This window comes from Pecten maximus, chromosome 17, assembly GCF_902652985.1.
Source record: "Pecten maximus chromosome 17, xPecMax1.1, whole genome shotgun sequence".
NCBI lineage: Eukaryota > Metazoa > Mollusca > Bivalvia > Pectinida > Pectinidae > Pecten > Pecten maximus.
This window is the reverse complement of record NC_047031.1, coordinates 18,687,303-18,707,230: the sequence shown is the minus strand read 5'-3', so window position 1 is coordinate 18,707,230 and position 19,928 is coordinate 18,687,303. Positions and strand designations below refer to the sequence as shown.

The 19,928-nt window shown below is 39.1% G+C and overlaps 1 protein-coding gene and 1 pseudogene across 1 annotated transcript; both read left to right on the top strand.

The window, feature by feature from the left end:
• Positions 1-5,138: 5,138 nt before the first annotated feature.
• Positions 5,139-7,320, top strand: LOC117315190 (THAP domain-containing protein 1-like). Its single transcript, XM_033869335.1, has 3 exons — positions 5,139-5,479; positions 6,690-6,892; positions 7,253-7,320. The coding sequence occupies exons 1-3, from the start codon at positions 5,139-5,141 to the stop codon at positions 7,318-7,320; spliced, it is 612 nt and encodes a 203-aa protein (XP_033725226.1).
• Positions 7,229-11,000, top strand: LOC117315387 (annotated as a pseudogene).
• Positions 11,001-19,928: the final 8,928 nt, after the last annotated feature.

Genomic DNA, 19,928 nt, shown 5'->3' with positions numbered 1-19,928 from the left:
TTATCAGGTCGGTCAGAACTCAAGATGGTAGCCATCTTGAAAAACCGATTTTAAGCTTCTTCTCCAGTTCCACTGCTGCCGTTGAGCTGGGAATCGGTGGATGTTAAGGAAGGAGAGCCAACAAAGTGTTGGGTTTTTTTCGGCTTCATAAAAATTTTGATAAGGCAGCCATGGTGGCCATTTTGTAACATGGTTGTGCAATCATGATTTTCCTAAACAACACCTATTTCAAACTTCTCAAATTCCACCAGTGAAATTCAGCTCTAACATACCATAAGGAATCCTGATATAATCTTGATCAAGTGTTCTTATTTTTTGGGTTGATCCAAATTCCAAGATGGCCACCATGATCAACAGTGCCACTATATAATACTCGCTACAGACAATGCATACTACAATAGTATGAGGGTCTTTAATTTAGAGTCAGATGACCGTTAAGGCCCCTGGGCCTCTTGTTTTTCTTCTGCACAAAAATGATTGAAGGAGATGAAGGATTTGTATCAAATTGGAACTGATGATTCCTCATGCATCCTAGATCAGATGTGTAGTATTTCATGCAAATCGGATTCATAATGGCTGTTAGGCGGCCATATTGGATTTTAACAGTAACATGAAAATACTGGATCTTTGTTGTTTTTAACTGTTCTCTATTCGATTATGCAAAGTTGTCAAGAAATAAACCAAGAGTTAACTGACAGAATGATCAAACTCATAGTTCAAGGTCACAAGTTCAAAGGTCAACGGTCAAGGTCATCCTGGGTCGGCTTCAAAATGCCAGGTAATCGACCCTTTTGGATTTTAGCAGTCAAAACAATTTTGACATTTTCTTATCAATGAATGATCTTGTTTTTGATGTGCTTTTATATAAATTTGAAACATTAGTTATAGCAGATTGCAGAATTGTTTATTAGGGCCCCGCATCAAAGATGCGGTGCCCTATAGTAATCAGGTTGTCCGTCTGTCCGTTTTTTTCTTTTGCGCCAAATTATTGACAAGAGTTGGAGGATTTCGGTGAAAATTGGTACATAGTGGTATTTAGGGAAGCCAAACACAATGGTACCACTTACGAAACCGTCTATTGCCATGGTAACAAATGGAGGTTTCTGATTGGTCAAAATTTAGTTATTGTTCGATTTTGGTGAGAGAATTGGTACATAGGGGTTTTGAGGGAACAATGGTTCACCTTTCCAAAACCTGTGTTGTCATGGGAATGAAACAGAGGCTTCTGATTGGTAGAAATTTTGATATTATTTGATTGCGGCGAAAATTGGTACATACAGGTATTGAGGGAAGCCGATTTTTGATGATGTAACATTTTACATATTGACATAAAACCACAATACACACATACATATACAACACTATTACAGTCTTCCATTAGCATAATTTATGACAAAGTTGGTCACAAGCATGATCGTAAGAGGCGACTAAATTTGGGATCTTATCTTTTCTCTTCTTTCTTAACTTTCTTCTTCCTAACGTCTCCCTTGACAATGCCTCACTTTTGGCCTTTAGTTGAGCGTTCGCCCCCGTGAGGAAGGCTTTGGGTTCTGTCCCCTGGCCGAGACATACCAAAGTCTTTAAAAATGGTAGTTGCTGCTCCTGCTTAGCGCTCAGCATACACGGAGTGGAACGACTGGTTCGCCCGTTGTCAGTATAATGTGACCGGATGGGGTGTGCTGCTGGATGTCTTCGGCAGTATGCTTCAGTGAGGTAGCACTATAAATCGGCAAAAGTTCCGGCCTATCACAAGGAGACTTAACACGAACATACCGCAGCCTCCCAAAACACACATACGCACTCACCACAAACATGCATATCGCACGCACGGGAGGCCGTCCTTAAATGACCTTAGCTGTTAATAGGACGTTAAACAAAATAAACCAAACCAAACGTAACCAGTTCCTTTAAGCACTATAGAAAAGGGGTGTTCCAACTTTATGTTTTTGGGATTTGAGGATTTCTCAAAATAATTTTAATTACTGATCATGAGGACACATCAATCACAAAAAGCTACAATCAAGAAAAACAATATTTTTATTAACAATGAAAACAGCTTAATTGAGCTATTAAACTGATAAACAATAACAATTTAGTATAACAGAGCAATAACTAAACATTCTTGACTAGACAATTGACAGTTTTTGACATTTTTGACACACCATTTTTTTGACTAGAAAATAATAGTAAGCATTTATTGAACATGTACAAGGGTGAAACACTCACAAATGCAAATACAATACATGCACTCAAATCTCCCTGGAAATTATTGTTTTTAATGTCTTTGCAATTTGGCTACCAGGGTAGCTAGATACTAGTTGATATATTGCATCATCGACCCGTCCTCTCCGTTCTTGACTCAATACAGTATTTGATCCTGATACAACATCACATCTTTTGACAAATGCAGCCGATATTGTTGGTTGAACTGATTTTGTTTCAACTTTGTCTGATCGCGATTGTGTGTAATTTCCCCGACGGTAATTTGTGTTCCCCGTCAATATGGGCTCTGAAATTCGTAGTATTTCCTGAAAACGACGGAAGAAAACATTAAGTTGATACTTGTTCAAAGATAATAAATATACAACTGACAAGCGTTCTAAACGGCTGATACAATTTTGAGTTTACAAATGAAACACATGTTACGTCTGCCGTACGAGTTTGTTAGCTTGGTAGAACTTACCTGTATTTCTGTAAATCTTGCGGCATAGACGGCAAACAGCTTGCGTTGATTCCAAATTCTTTTTTTATGGTGGTTCATTATCATTAATTTTATAAAATCCGAAAAATTTCCAAACATCTGATTTCGTTTTGGAGCCTGGGTTTGGGTATATTTCCCTTAGATTTTCTTCAGCGGCCGCCATCTTTGTACATTGTTTATGTTTTCGAGTTACGCCCCCTGACGGGCGCGTTCGATTACATATACTGAGGTTCGTTCGTTTCGGTACCTTTTTATATTTGCCGATGATCGATTGTTGATGTTTGCCATCGATCATCGGCATCGATATGCTATAAACGATCGCTAATCGATCTTTACCGATCATCGTCCCAACACTACAACATACACATATATACAGGCAATTTTATCTAGTTTTGAACTAATTATAATAGACCAAAAATCTACTTAAACAGTGAATATCTAAATGGTTAAATCTATTGTTACAGGACTTGCTATTTCTAACAATAAAGATATCACTAAATACACATTTTTTTTAAAGAAATAAAATGAAATTTAAACTACTCAAATTAACAAAGATATCAAATTGACATGCAATCAACTACTCACTTTGAACCACATCCTGGTCACCGGCACCATTCTGTAATAGGGTTCCCTCCGGGGTGCGTCAATCCCGACCAGCGTCGGAGAGATAGATCCCAATTGTGTGATCGTATAGTTTGTTTTTACCGTTACTATCTCCCGACACCGGTCAACGAACAAGTCCCCAGAGAGAACCTCGCCCACTAGCTGATTACAGGCAGCTATTAACCCAAGTTCGAAGGATGTGGCGGAGCAATTAATTAATGTCAACAAACACCGTGAATAAAGTTACCTATAGGTTTATTATAGAATTCAGATTAAAGAATATAGACAATACATATAAGCCTAAACAAAGCAAGTGTTTATTAGATAGAGCCTACAGCCAACATTCCTACAGTAACTTCTACTTCCCGCTAGCCCCACTCCCTACGTGGTTTGGTTTGGTTTATTTTGTTTAACGTCCTATTAACAGCTAAGGTCATTTAAGGACGGCCTCCCGTGCGTGCGACATGTATGCGTGTGGTGCAACTACCATTTTTAAAGACTCTGGTATGTCCCGGCTAGGGGACAGAACCCAAAGCCTTCCTCACAGGGGCGAACGCTCAACTAAAGGCCAAAAGTGAGGCATTGTCAAGGGAGACATTAGGAAGAAAAAAGTTGTTAAGAAAGAAGAGAAAAAATAAGATCCCAAATTTAGTCGCCTCTTACGATCATGCAATGGGGGCAGCAGGTACAATTCTTACGCCCTACCTGCAGGGCAACACACCCTAAGTGCCCTAACGTGCGTGCGCAATGCACGCGTGCTGATATCAGCACTGAGTGGCAACTGTTGTCAGTGCCTGATAGAGGGTATCCTCTCCTGAGGGGTTGGCCGGTTATCTGGCCATGCAAGTCACCGTTTATCGCTGTGCAGTCCCCTTTTATACCCCAGCCCCCTGGTCCTACATGCAACGTAGCATGCCAAATCCATGGCATATGCGCAGTGAGCGCGGAACGTCTTCCGGCAACTCACCAAGACCCGGTCAATCTCAAAGGTCAACACCAAGTTAACCCAGATTGCACCGCGGATCCAGATAGCAGCCAATACACAACCGGAAGCATACGCGGAATGTGTACAGCTCTATCATACCGGTGTCACAATAAAAAGGATGGTATAAATAAAGGGACCCACAGCGATAACAGTATCAACATTGATATATTTAATAGTAAGGCTAGTGACCTGTTTTCCCACAATGGCATGTTTTACGATCAATATAAAATACGTGGCACCAAGTCGTTATATTTTTTGCTTGAGCTGACCACGGAAATCCTCATGAATGAACTTGTCAAACCCGAGTTCTGTTGGATCTATATAAATATAGTAATTTTCCGAAATTTTACCTCCGGTAAGGCCTGCTGTCACACTCTCTTCGCTTCAGCTAGTACCAATATCCAGTGTCGCTCCCATACGGTGTACTTGTGTAAGCATATTGATATTCATTTGCTTGCACCGATTATGTACCAGCTCGCTGTCTCTGTGTCATTAAAGAAGTAGTGTAATATGGACGCACAATGAAATAAAATTGATTAATTATAATTAGAAATATCAGATACGGAAGAAATTTTTTTTTTGGTGTGTCGTTTGCCTATATTTTTGAGTAAAAGTAGCACTCGTACGAAAACATACCTTTAGAATTTCTAAATTAGGGGAATCCCCGTATTCACCGGAAGTGACGCGGTATGAGCAACACACATACCGCGTAACACAACGATAAACATGGCTACTCTCTGAGGAAAACATCGTAGAGAATCGCGACTCAGGGCAGAAAATAGACTTTACACGATATTAAGAACCTTTCAATCAGCAACGGATTTTGTGTAAGTTCATTTTGAAGTTGTTATGGCAAGTTCTCGTCATAAAGGGCGGCGTTGTGTGGTGGCAGGTTGCAGCAACACAGCAGGTAATGGCGTCTCGGCCCACACATTCCCTGCAGACACTAAGACATTCAATGCATGGAAAAGTTTCGTTAGGCTGACTAGAGCAGACTGGGAAGAACCAACTAAACATAGTGCTATATGCAGTGAACATTTTAATCCTACTTGTTTTGATGCACAATATGAGATCAAGGCGAAATTGGGGTTCTCCACTAAGAGAAGACTAAACCCAGGTTCAGTGCCGTCTATCTACCCTAAGAGAGATCGTGATGATTTGAACGAGGCGTTTTTGTCGTCACCTGTCACGTAAAAGAAGCAAAGAGGAGCATACGCGAAACGAGAAAGTGCCAGGGTAAGAATATCCCCGATTGTATTTATAATTATTATAATTCATATACACTTGGCCTTGTGTAGAATACCACAGGCCTACTGGAACCGGCCTACTGTATAGTACTGGCATATAGACTGTGCAGTACAAGACTAAACAGCACGTCTTCAAAATTGGATCATATTTTAATTGATATCGCTTAATTTTGTGTGTATTTTTGGATGCATTCAAGTACATTTTACAATAAAATTTGTTGAAATGAAAAAGTACATTTTACTAGCAGTGGTTTTTATACTGGATACATTTAATTTGGGAATATAATGGGTTTTTCTGATTGCAGGTCATATCTGAACTGATTAAAGTTTCACAAAGCACATGTACACCGGTACCCTGTGATGATGAATCCACTGTTGCAGATGCTGATGACCCAGTGTCAGATATGTTCTCACCAATTAGTGATAAAGAGGTGTGTGTTTCAGAACAGAACTATAAGGATGACTGATAAGTTATGCGTTGTATAATGATAAGGATGGTAGATGTGTACAAAATACATAAAACTCAAAAGCACATCTCGGCGCAAATTTTTCAATAAGATATATTAGCATACTAGTGTAAAAGATAAAATCAATGTTTACGAAGATTGTGTATATGGTACAAATCATTTTGTCCTAGTATTACAATCTAATCATGTGATAATTGATCATTCCATTGGCTACCTAGGCTACATGTAAAAACATGAATAAGAATGCTATTTGATATAATTATATTGATTGAATTATTTATTGCTTTATATTATGTACTCATAATAGAATGCAGTCCCACTCCCCACGTGTACACCTGACAAGCCGAAAGTTCTACTTGTTGATAAGAAAACACAAGTTAAAGTCAGAGTCAAAACCAAAGAAAAAGGTATGGTCTTTTTTACAGGTAGTAAGATATTCAGTGTTCATTTTTGAAATGCAATGAAATTATGTACATATTCAGTTGTATAACTGTATATTTAATGTTTCTTATATATAATCAAGTTTTGTATGCCTTGCCCTGGGGTATAATAGGTCAGGTTTTAGGTATGTCGAGAAAAACTCATGTATAAATTCCTTTTTGCTTTCAGGTATTTGTGTTGATATCTCTCCGTTTGTGCGCAGCATAGGAATTTATTTGTGTTGATATTTCTCCGTTTGTGCGCAGCATAGGAATTCAATGTGATTTGTTATCCAATGAACCTTCAAAAGATGTGGAGACTCCCAGCACTCCAAGGAAGCCAGAGCCTCCCTCATCAGAACAACCACCAGATGATATGGATATCACCCCTAGTGATACCAGCTCATCATCCGATGGAGATATGTCCCTATATGAGCCATCCTCATCAGACACCTCATCCAACAGTGATGGTGATTATAAGCCGTAAGTATTAGCAGAAAGAAATAAAAGCTAGCGCATCAGTTTTATTATGGGCTCTCTAGTTCTAAGTGATTTCATTTCATTAGATTATAGTTATAACAAAACTTATAAACATAATGTTTCCTTTGTATAATTTAAAAGACAGTACATAATTCCTAATGAAAAGTTTTACTTTTAATTTATGTAATGTAACCTAATTTTTACCATTTTGATTTGATTGTATATATTATGACTTTCATTCTATGAGTTCAGATTAATTTTCAAGTTTTTATATGCAGTTTATTTTCAAGTACTTGTTATTAGTTTGTTACAACCTGTTCTAAAGACATAATTCCTTTTATAACTTTCAGTGACCATGCATATGTTCACGATGGACCAACTGGAGAGAGGAAATTCATTGTTAGTGAATCCAACCTAATGGAATTATTCCAAGTGTGTCGCCTGTATGGAAGTACCGCCCATGGAGAAATCAGACAAGTTGTAGGTACATTAGTGAAAGTGGAGACTGTTTGTGGATCATGTGCAGGTCCTCCTACCTGGTACAGTCAGCCTTTTGTTGGAGCTATACCTGCTGCAAATATTGCAATGTCTGCTGGAATATTGTATTCTGGAGCTATACCAACAAAAGTACTAAGAATGTTCAGTTTTATGAACCTCTGCCATGTGAGCAAGGAAACCTTTATGCTTCACCAGAGAAACTACCTCTTTCCAGCTATAAGCTTCTGTTGGAATAACCACCAGACCAAGTATGTGGAGGCCGCTTTAAATCGGGGCACACCATTGATACTTGGAAGTGATGGACGTGCTGACACCCCGGGCCATAGTGCAAAATACGGTTCATACAGCTTGATGGACCTTCAAGATGGAGTTGTGATAGACATTCAATTAGTCCAGGTAATTATACATTTGTATTTGTAAAACAAAAATACTGTAAAACAAAATAAAATTAAAATTTGTTATTTTCTTTAATTAATATTTTAATGTATTTAGTTTAGATTCATTTTTTTCAAATTTCAAGACACTTTCACAAAATAATAATGAAATTATTTTACAAAAGATAAAGACTAAACCAATAAACAGTCATTTTTGGAACAATCCAGCTTTAACACACATTATTATTTTTATAAGGTATAAATTTGAAAATATAATATTGTCATAAATTTTAATCTAAATCATCAAATTTTTATTTCAGAGTAATGAAGTGAAAGGAAGCAACAACATGGAAAAAGAGGGGTTGATCCGAGCAATTCAAGTGTTGAAGCAGATAGGGTTGAGTGTTGGAGCCATTGTCACTGACAGACATCTCCAAATACAGAAGTGGGTGAGAGGGAATATGCCAACTACCCATCACTACTATGATGTCTGGCATGTAGCAAAGGGTGAGTGCAAATGTAAAACAAAAATTTATTGAATGACGCTTTGCTAGATGAAGAAAACCAGGTAATTGGGTTGGTGTTTGTGGTTTTGTATATATACAGCAATATGAACCTGTTATCGTGTCTATTTTCTTAATTTGATACTGAAAGAATGTCACTTAACTTCAGATTTCTGATTTATATTTTATAATTGCAAATGGCATGTTTTTGTTTTTAATCAGCTTGTGCTTTAATGTAACTGATAATTTACCTTCGAAACTGCATCTTGCAGTGAATAAAACAGCCCAGACAGCCTTTATAGCTTGACCACTTCCATGCCTTCTCATTGATTTTGACTTTAAAATTATAGAATATAGGTGTTTTAATATGAATTTCCAAACTATTTCTAATAGTAATACTATAGTATAGTATAGTATAGTATAGTATGTGCCTTGTCCAAGGAGAAAGACTGTGGTGAAGTTGCCGACTGGATCAAATCCCTTACAAATCATCTGTACTGGTGTGCTGCCTCTACACCAGCTGGTGATGGGAAATTGATGTGGGCTAAATGGACTTCACTGGAGAACCACATTCAGAACATCCATCAAGGCCATGGAGATCTATTCCCAGAATGTGCTCATCCTCAAATGGACCCACTAGCCAGCAGAACCAAAAAATGGCTAAAACCAGGTAATTGTTAATCCCATAAGTATGCAATTGCATATATTTTAAATTACCGTAAAAGTTTTCATAACTATTTCTTAATATAAATTGACCGACATTTGACTTCTCCAGGTGATGTTTTCATTTGATCCTACTTATGATCTGGTTTTCAATCCGAAATACCTAAACATATTTACTCAAAATAACAAACTGCTATCCACATTTGGCATTATAATCTCTAGCTTTCTACAGGAATTTCCATTCACCCCGGCCTTTTGTGTTTTGATATCATTGTAGTTTTATGTATATATTTTAAAAGAAAAAATTCACATCTGACATGAAATCGGTCTTTGAACTTCTCTTTTGTGTGAAGATTAACTTAACTATTGCTACCCAGGTTTTCATTTGTTTCTCCGTTTTTGTAGGAACAAAGTCATACGAGAAAGTGGGCGATATCATCACCTCTAGACAGATGAAACGGGACATCCCGAAGCTCTCACCAGAATTTCAGACTTCTGAAATTGAGGCTTATCACTCCACAATCAACCACTTCGCTCCAAAGATGATGGGTTTTTCATACCATGGCATGCATTGCAGGTAATTTTGTAAAAGCAAATGTGTTCATATATAATAATTATATAAAATATGATAGGTAAATATGGATAGTTAATATATATAGCCAGAGTTTCCACTGGCTCTTATACCAGACTGACATTCTGACAGATATATGTTATGTGCAACTTTCACCAAACATCTGTCTGTCAAAGTCGGGTATCAGGGTTAGAGGAACTATATCAGATATCTGTCAGAGTGTCAAACATAAGTTTGGTATAAGGGCCACCTAAATGTCAAGGTATGTGTCGGGGTCAGAGAAAACTTGATCTACTATTTGCATCAGTAATGGTGATATATTGTAATTAGTCACTCTGAAACTCAAAATTGCAAGATATTGTTACTGGCAGCCATGCACTTTAATGAAAACTCTGGGAGGCCACAGGCTGTTACCAAGGAAGGTCTGCCTCAGTACAACATTGTATTTCCAAAATACAAGAAAGGGGAATACATAGTTAGGGAAATTAAAGTTGACCAAACTTTTTGTAAGTATTTGTTACTTGCATCAATTGTGACTTTGGTATAATATTGGCAACATTTTAAGTATCTATTCAGTGCCTCTATGTGTAAGTATATTTCTATGGCATAAGTTTAATCAGATAACTTTTTCTTAAATGTGTCTGTCTTCAAGTCTTGGATAATGCACAGGCCACCTGACCAAATTAACAATATTGTTAATATACTTCCAAATAGAACCTGTTTGAAAATGATAAAGGTATGGAAATCAAATTGATACAATCATGATGACATGTAAAAAGGAAGGTATTCATGTTTATTGTTATAGTGATTTAAGGATATGCATTTTTTTCAGACTACATTAGCAACCTGATGAAGGTAACCACAAAGATCGTGGAGAAAATAAGAATGAACAGCAACACTACCATCAGACTTCCTGGGTGCATTCCAGGCCCTCTTTGTGCCAACTTCATACATCCGGAGAAAGAAGATGCTGTGGCAAATCTCACATCCAGGTTCTCCAGGAAGGAAACTTGTGTTTAAAGCCCATTATGTTTTCGCTATCACAGGACATTCATTAGTTAGACTGCACTGTGATACACTTTTTGACATCATAATAAGTAGTATGTACCTATGTATAGGGGTACTCGGACGTTTATAGGGGTAGTGACTATGTATAGGGGTACTCGGACGATTATAGGGGTAGTGACTATGTATAGGGGTAGTGACGATCTATAGGGGTAGTGACTATGTATAGGGGTAGTAGTGGATTATAGGGGGTAGTGGTTATGTATAAGGGTAGGGGTAATGACTATGTATAGGGTAGGACTAGTGTGTTATAGGGGTAGTGGCTATGTATAAGGGTAGGTTTGTGGTTTATAGGAATAATAGGAGTACTGTCTTTGGGTAGTGGGTTATAGGGGTAGTGGTTATGTATAGTATTTTTAACAAGAGATCCCAGAGGGATCTTGGCGCCCACCATTTAATGATCTTCATAGGTTCCATGTCAGATTGGTCTTTTCTCTACTTTTCCCTTCCTCGAAGTCTTACTAATCTGTGTAAATTCAGAAACAGCCCTCTAGTACTTTTCAAACAAGGGGAACCTATATATAAAATTGAAGATTTAGCGATAATGGCTGTCTGTCGGCCATGTTGTTTTCGGATTGGTCTCAAAATGCAACATCAGGGACCAAAGGGAATCTACATATGAAATTTGAGAAAGATCCCTTCAGTACCTTCTGTAAAATAGCGATAACAAACTTCAATTGTCAAAATCCAAGATGGCTTCCTGTCGGCCATGTTGTTTTCCGATTGGTCTCAAAATGCAATATGCATAACTAAGCACCAAGGGGAACCTATATATGAAATTTGAGAACGACCCCTTTATTACTTTCTGAGAAATAGCGATAACAAACTTCAATTGTCAAAATCCAAGATGGCTGCCTGTCGGCCATGTTGTTTTACGATCGGTCTCAAAATGCAATATGCATAACTAGGCACCAAGAGGGAACCTACATATGAAATTTGAGAAAGATCCCTTCAGTACTTTCTGAGAAATAGCGATAACAAGAATTGTTTACGGACGGAGGGACGGACGGACGACGGACCACGGACGCAGGGCGATTTGAATAGCCCACCATCTGATGATGGTGGGCTAAACATAAATGCATACAATTTTCAATGTACTAAATGTTTTGGAGTTGTGTCTGGAGATCCCAACATCAATTTTGTTGCAATATACTCTAAATGTCTATGTATTTATCCCAATATAAGCCATTAATTTAAGCAATATTACTTTCAAAATAAAAGTTTTGTCAAAATATTATAGTTCTTTATCTATACAGAATTTTAAGCATCCTAATTAAGTGTAGGAGGAGGGAGGGGGGGGGGTAGGGGGGTAAAGAGATGGTACTCTTATATTGGGATAACAATGTATATATTTACAGTAGTACACAGTACCTATAACTGTTATTATAATAAGCAACATGTACCGGTATTATATACACATGTACCTGCATACCCGTATATGTAAATTCAAGTGGTTTTTGTTCAATTATTTAATTACATGTGGATTTCACACATATACATCCACATTATTCAATCTCAAACAACCATTTTATCAATAAAAATATTTTTTTTATCGACAGCTTCAGCCGTTGGGCAAGGATATCACTCTTTGTACGGTAGAACAGATTAAAACAAGAGGCCCATGGGGCCTGTATCGCTCACCTGGTTGGATTTGACCAAATGTCAAAATAATGTACATGTTCAATTTGTCAATACATATACAACAAGAGATCCCAGAGGGATCTTGGCGCCCACCATTGAATGATCTTTATAGGTTCCATGTCAGATTGATCTTTTCTCTACTTTTCCCTTCCTCTAAGTCTTACTAATATGTGTAAATTCAGAAACAGCCCTCTAGTACTTTTCAAACAAGGGGAACCTATATATAAAATTTAAGATTTAGCGATAATGGCTGTCTGTCAGCCATGTTGTTTTCGGATTGGTCCCAAAATGCAACACCAGGGACCAAGGGGAACGTACATATGAAATTTGAGAAAGATCCCTTCAGTACCTTCTGTAAAATAGCGATAACAAACTTCAATTGTCAAAATCCAAGATGGCTGCCTGTCGGCCATGTTGTTTTCCGATTAGTCTCAAAATGCAATATGCATAACTAGGCACCGAGGGGAACCTACATATGAAATTTCAGAAAGATCCCTTCATTATTTTCTGAGAAATAGCGATAACAAACATCAATTGTCAAAATCCAAGATGGCTGCCTGTCGGCCATGTTGTTTTCCAATTGGTCTCAAAATGCAATATGCATAACTAGGCACCAAGGGGAACCTATATATGAAAAGTTGAGAAAGATCCCTTCATTATTTTCTGAGAAATAGCGATAACAAACTTCAATTGTCAAAATCCAAGATGGCTGCCTGTCGGCCATGTTGTTTTCCGATTAGTCTCAAAATGCAATATGCATAACTAGGCACCAGGGGGAACCTACATATGAAATTTCAGAAAGATCCCTTCAGTACTTTCTGAGAAATAGCGATAACAAACTTCAATTGTCAAAATCCAAGATGGCTGCCTGTCGGCCATGTTGTTTTCCGATTGGTCTCAAAATGCAATATGCATAACTAGGCACAGAGGGGAGCCTACATATGAAATTTCAGAAAGATCCCTTCAGTGCTTTCTAAGAAATACCGATAACAAACTTCAATTGTCAAAATCCAAGATGGCTGCCTGTCGGCCATGTTGTTTTCCGATAGGTCTCAAAATGCAATATGCATAACTAGGCACCAAGGGGAACCTATATATGAAAAGTTGAGAAAAATCCCTTCATTATTTTCTGAGAAATAGCGATAACAAACTTCAATTGTCAAAATACAAGATGGCTGCCTGTCGGCCATGTTGTTTTCCGATTAGTCTCAAAATGCAATATGCATAACTAGGCACCAGGGGGAACCTACATATGAAATTTCAGAAAGATCCCTTCATCAGTTCCTGAGAAATAGCGATAAACTTCAATTGTCAAAATCCAAGATGGCTGCCTGTCGGCCATATTGTTTTCCGATTTGTCTCAAAATGCAATATGCATAACTAGACACCAAGGGGAACCTACATATGAAATTTCAGAAAGATCCCTTCAGTGCTTTCTAAGAAATACCGATAACAAACTTCAATTGTCAAAATCCAAGATGGCTGCCTGTCGGCCATGTTGTTTTCCAATAGGTCTCAAAATGCAATATGCATAACTAGGCACCAAGGGGAACATACATATGAAATTTGAGAAAGATCCCTTCTGTACTTTCTGAGAAATAGCGATAACAAGAATTGTTTACGGACGGACGGACGGAGGGACGGACGGACGGACCACGGACCACGGACGCAGGGCGATTTGAATAGCCCACCATCTGATGATGGTGGGCTAAAAATGTACTCTCTGAAAGACCATATGGATTATTTTTACACAATAATGGTGTTTAAAGAAACTAAGTCCCTTAGGGTGGGGAAAACCCTTTGGCCTATTTTTACATAAAAATTGTGTTTATCCCTTAATGCCCAGCGATACTATACATAGTTATGGGATTGAGGGTCACAGTAACCATTGATGCAAAATCTGTTCCCCCATCACCAGGGATGTTTCTGACCAAATTGGGTTCAAATCCATTTAAAACTCAAATCTCTATTTCCCCTATTTGGCCCCTCCCTTCAGGCCCCTTGGGGGTCAGAGTCAATATTTATATAAACTCCCTTTCCCCCTTCCCCTAAGGATATTCCAGACCAAATTTGGTTCAAATCCATTCATAACTTTATGAAAATAACGATTTAAAGGAGTAACCCCTATTTCCCTATTTGGCCCAGCCCCTCAGGCCCCTCAATATTTATACAAACTATTTCCCCCCCTTCCTCTCTGGATGTTCCTGACCAAATTTAGTTAAAATCCATTCGTAACTTAATAATTAATAGCGATTTAAAGGATTAACCCCTATTTTCCCTATCAGACCCCACTCCTCTGTCCCCTGGAGATTCAGATTAAAACATTATACCAACTCGGTTCCCCTTCTCCAATGAATATTCCTGACCATATTTGGTTTAAGTCCATTTAAAACTTTATGACTAGTAGCAATTAAAAGACTAATCTCTATTTCCCCTACTTGGCCCCGCTCCTTAGGCCCCTAGGGGTACAGAGTAAAAATTCATATAAACTCTGTTCCCCCTCCCCTCAAGGATGTTCCTGACCAAATTTGGTGAAAAGCTATTCAATACTTCAGGAGTAGTAGCGATTTAAAGGAGTGACCCTATTTCCCCCCGCCCCTCAGGCCCCTGGGGGTTGAGAATAAAGATTTAAACAAACTCTGTTCCTCTTCCTCCAAGGATGTTCCTGACCAAATCTGGTTCAAATTCATTAATAACTTGATGACTAGTAATGATTTAAAGGATTAACCCTATTTCCCCTATTTGGCCCTGCCCCTCAGGCCCCTGGGGGTTCAAAGTAAAAATGTATACAAACTCTTGTTTCCTTTCTGCCAAGGATGTTACTGACCAAATTTGGTTCAAATTCATTCATAACTTTATGACTAGTAACGATTTAAAGGATTAACCCTATTTCCCCTATTTGGCCCTGCCCCTCAGGCCCCTGGGGGTTCAAAGTAAGAATTTATACAAACTCTGTTTCCTTTCTGCCAAGGATGTTACTGACCAAATTTGGTTAAAATTCATTCATAACTTTATGACTAGTAGCGATTTAAAGGAGTAACCCTATTTCCCTATTTGGCCCTGCCCCTCAGGCCCCTGGGGGTTCAGAGTAAAAATTTATACAAACTATGTTCCCCTTCTGCCAAGGATGTTCCTGACCACATCTGGTTCAAATTCATTCATAACTTTATGACTAGTAGCGATTTAAAGGAATAACCCTATTTCCCCTATTTGGCCTTGCCCCTCACGTCCCTGGGGGTTCAGAGTAAAAATGTATACAAACTCTGTTCCCATTCCCCCAAGGATGTTCCTGACCAAATTTGGTTCAAATTCATTCATAACTTTATGACTAGTAGCGATTTAAAGGATTAACCCTATTTCCCCTATTTGGTTTGGTTTGGTTTATTTTGTTTAACGTCCTATTAACATCTAAGGTCATTTAAGGACGGCCTCCCGTGCGTGCAACATGCATGCGTGTGGTGAGTGCGTATGTGTGTTTTGGGAGGCTGTGGTATATTCGTGTTAATTCTCCTTGTGATAGGCCGGACCCCTATTTGGCCCCGCCCCTCAGGCCCCAGGGGGTTCAGAGTAAAAATTTATACAAACTACGTTCCCCTTCTGCCAAGGATGTTCCTGACCAAATCTGGTTCAAATTCATTCATAACTTTATGACTAGTAGCGATTAAAAGGAGTAACCCTATTTCCCCTATTTGGCCCCGCCCCTCAGGCCCCTGGGGGTTCAGAGTAAAAATTTATACAAACTCTGTTCCCCTTCTGCCAAGGATGTTCCTGACCAAATTTTGTTCAAATTCATTCATAACTTTATGACTAGCAGCGATTTAAAGGATTAACCCTATTTCCCCTATTTGGCCCCGCCCCTCAGGCCCCTGGGGGTTCAGAGTAAAAATGTATACAAACTCTGTTCCCCTTCTGCCAAGAATATTCCTGACTAAATCTAGTTCAAATTCATTCATAACTTCATGACTAGTAGCGATTTAAAGGAGTAACCCTATTTCCCCTATTTGGCCCCGCCCCTCAGGCCCCTGGGGGTTCAGAGTAAAAATGTATACAAACTCTGTTCCCCTTCTGCCAAGAATATTCCTGACTAAATCTAGTTCAAATTAATTCATAACTTTATGAAAATAACGATTTAAAGGAGTAACCCCTATTTCCCTATTTGGCCCAGCCCCTCAGGCCCCTCAATATTTATACAAACTATTTCCCCCCCTTCCTCTCTGGATGTTCCTGACCAAATTTAGTTAAAATCCATTCGTAACTTAATAATTAATAGCGATTTAAAGGATTAACCCCTATTTTCCCTATCAGACCCCACTCCTCAGTCCCCTGGAGATTCAGAGTAAAACATTATACCAACTCGGTTCCCCTTCTCTAATGAATATTCCTGACCATATTTGGTTTAAGTCCATTTAAAACTTTATGACTAGTAGCAATTAAAAGACTAATCTCTATTTCCCCTACTTGGCCCCGCCCCTTAGGCCCCTAGGGGTACAGAGTAAAAATTCATATAAACTCTGTTCCCCCTCCCCTCAAGGATGTTCCTGACCAAATTTGGTGAAAAGCTATTCAATACTTCAGGAGTAGTAGCGATTTAAAGGAGTGACCCTATTTCCCCCCGCCCCTCAGGCCCCTGGGGGTTGAGAATAAAGATTTAAACAAACTCTGTTCCTCTTCCTCCAAGGATGTTCCTGACCAAATCTGGTTCAAATTCATTAATAACTTGATGACTAGTAATGATTTAAAGGATTAACCCTATTTCCCCTATTTGGCCCTGCCCCTCAGGCCCCTGGGGGTTCAAAGTAAAAATGTATACAAACTCTGTTTCCTTTCTGCCAAGGATGTTACTGACCAAATTTGGTTCAAATTCATTCATAACTTTATGACTAGTAACGATTTAAAGGATTAACCCTATTTCCCCTATTTGGCCCTGCCCCTCAGGCCCCTGGGGGTTCAAAGTAAGAATTTATACAAACTCTGCTTCCTTTCTGCCAAGGATGTTACTGACCAAATTTGGTTAAAATTCATTCATAACTTTATGACTAGTAGCGATTTAAAGGAGTAACCCTATTTCCCTATTTGGCCCCGCCCCTCAGGCCCCTGGGGGTTCAGAGTAAAAATTTATACAAACTATGTTCCCCTTCTGCCAAGGATGTTCCTGACCACATCTGGTTCAAATTCATTCATAACTTTATGACTAGTAGCGATTTAAAGGAATAACCCTATTTCCCCTATTTGGCCTTGCCCCTCACGTCCCTGGGGGTTCAGAGTAAAAATGTATACAAACTCTGTTCCCCTTCCCCCAAGGATGTTCCTGACCAAATTTGGTTCAAATTCATTCATAACTTTATGACTAGTAGCGATTTAAAGGATTAGCCCTATTTCCCCTATTTGGTTTGGTTTGGTTTATTTTGTTTAACGTCCTATTAACATCTAAGGTCATTTAAGGACGGCCTCCCGTGCGTGCAACATGCATGCGTGTGGTGAGTGCGTATGTGTGTTTTGGGAGGCTGTGGTATATTCGTGTTAATTCTCCTTGTGATAGGCCGGACCCCTATTTGGCCCCGCCCCTCAGGCCCCAGGGGGGGTTCAGAGTAAAAATTTATACAAACTACGTTCCCCTTCTGCCAAGGATGTTCCTGACCAAATCTGGTTCAAATTCATTCATAACTTTATGACTAGTAGCGATTAAAAGGAGTAACCCTATTTCCCCTATTTGGCCCCGCCCCTCAGGCCCCTGGGGGTTCAGAGTAAAAATTTATACAAACTCTGTTCCCCTTCTGCCAAGGATGTTCCTGACCAAATTTTGTTCAAATTCATTCATAACTTTATGACTAGCAGCGATTTAAAGGATTAACCCTATTTCCCCTATTTGGCCCCGCCCCTCAGGCCCCTGGGGGTTCAGAGTAAAAATGTATACAAACTCTGTTCCCCTTCTGCCAAGAATATTCCTGACTAAATCTAGTTCAAATTCATTCATAACTTCATGACTAGTAGCGATTTAAAGGAGTAACCCTATTTCCCCTATTTGGCCCCGCCCCTCAGGCCCCTGGGGGTTCAGAGTAAAAATGTATACAAACTCTGTTCCCCTTCTGCCAAGAATATTCCTGACTAAATCTAGTTCAAATTAATTCATAACTTTATGAAAATAACGATTTAAAGGAGTAACCCCTATTTCCCTATTTGGCCCAGCCCCTCAGGCCCCTCAATATTTATACAAACTATTTCCCCCCCTTCCTCTCTGGATGTTCCTGACCAAATTTAGTTAAAATCCATTCGTAACTTAATAATTAATAGCGATTTAAAGGATTAACCCCTATTTTCCCTATCAGACCCCACTCCTCAGTCCCCTGGAGATTCAGAGTAAAACATTATACCAACTCGGTTCCCCTTCTCTAATGAATATTCCTGACCATATTTGGTTTAAGTCCATTTAAAACTTTATGACTAGTAGCAATTAAAGACTAATCTCTATTTCCCCTACTTGGCCCCGCCCCTTAGGCCCCTAGGGGTACAGAGTAAAATTCATATAAACTCTGTTCCCCCTCCCCTCAAGGATGTTCCTGACCAAATTTGGTGAAAAGCTATTCAATACTTCAGGAGTAGTAGCGATTTAAAGGAGTGACCCTATTTCCTCCCCCGCCCCTCAGGCCCCTGGGGGTTGAGAATAAAGATTTAAACAAACTCTGTTCCTCTTCCTCCAAGGATGTTCCTGACCAAATCTGGTTCAAATTCATTAATAACTTGATGACTAGTAATGATTTAAAGGATTAACCCTATTTCCCCTATTTGGCCCTGCCCCTCAGGCCCCTGGGGGTTCAAAGTAAAAATGTATACAAACTCTGTTTCCTTTCTGCCAAGGATGTTACTGACCAAATTTGGTTCAAATTCATTCATAACTTTATGACTAGTAACGATTTAAAGGATTAACCCTATTTCCCCTATTTGGCCCTGCCCCTCAGGCCCCTGGGGGTTCAAAGTAAGAATTTATACAAACTCTGCTTCCTTTCTGCCAAGGATGTTACTGACCAAATTTGGTTAAAATTCATTCATAACTTTATGACTAGTAGCGATTTAAAGGAGTAACCCTATTTCCCTATTTGGCCCCGCCCCTCAGGCCCCTGGGGGTTCAGAGTAAAAATTTATACAAACTATGTTCCCCTTCTGCCAAGGATGTTCCTGACCACATCTGGTTCAAATTCATTCATAACTTTATGACTAGTAGCGATTTAAAGGAATAACCCTATTTCCCCTATTTGGCCTTGCCCCTCACGTCCCTGGGGGTTCAGAGTAAAAATGTATACAAACTCTGTTCCCCTTCCCCCAAGGATGTTCCTGACCAAATTTGGTTCAAATTCATTCATAACTTTATGACTAGTAGCGATTTAAAGGATTAACCCTATTTCCCCTATTTGGTTTGGTTTGGTTTATTTTGTTTAACGTCCTATTAACATCTAAGGTCATTTAAGGACGGCCTCCCGTGCGTGCAACATGCATGCGTGTGGTGAGTGCGTATGTGTGTTTTGGGAGGCTGTGGTATATTCGTGTTAATTCTCCTTGTGATAGGCCGGACCCCTATTTGGCCCCGCCCCTCAGGCCCCAGGGGGTTCAGAGTAAAAATTTATACAAACTACGTTCCCCTTCTGCCAAGGATGTTCCTGACCAAATCTGGTTCAAATTCATTCATAACTTTATGACTAGTAGCGATTAAAAGGAG

Excerpts from the sequence above, each read along its gene's own strand:
- LOC117315190 (XM_033869335.1), top strand. The coding sequence starts at position 5,139 with ATGGCAAGTTCTCGTCATAAAGGGCGGCGTTGTGTGGTGGCAGGTTGC. Across the intron at positions 5,480-6,689 it reads TTTTTGTCGTCACCTGTCAC|CATAGGAATTCAATGTGATT; the intron begins GTAAAAGAAGCA and ends GTTTGTGCGCAG. Across the intron at positions 6,893-7,252 it reads CACCTCATCCAACAGTGATG|TGACCATGCATATGTTCACG; the intron begins GTGATTATAAGC and ends TATAACTTTCAG.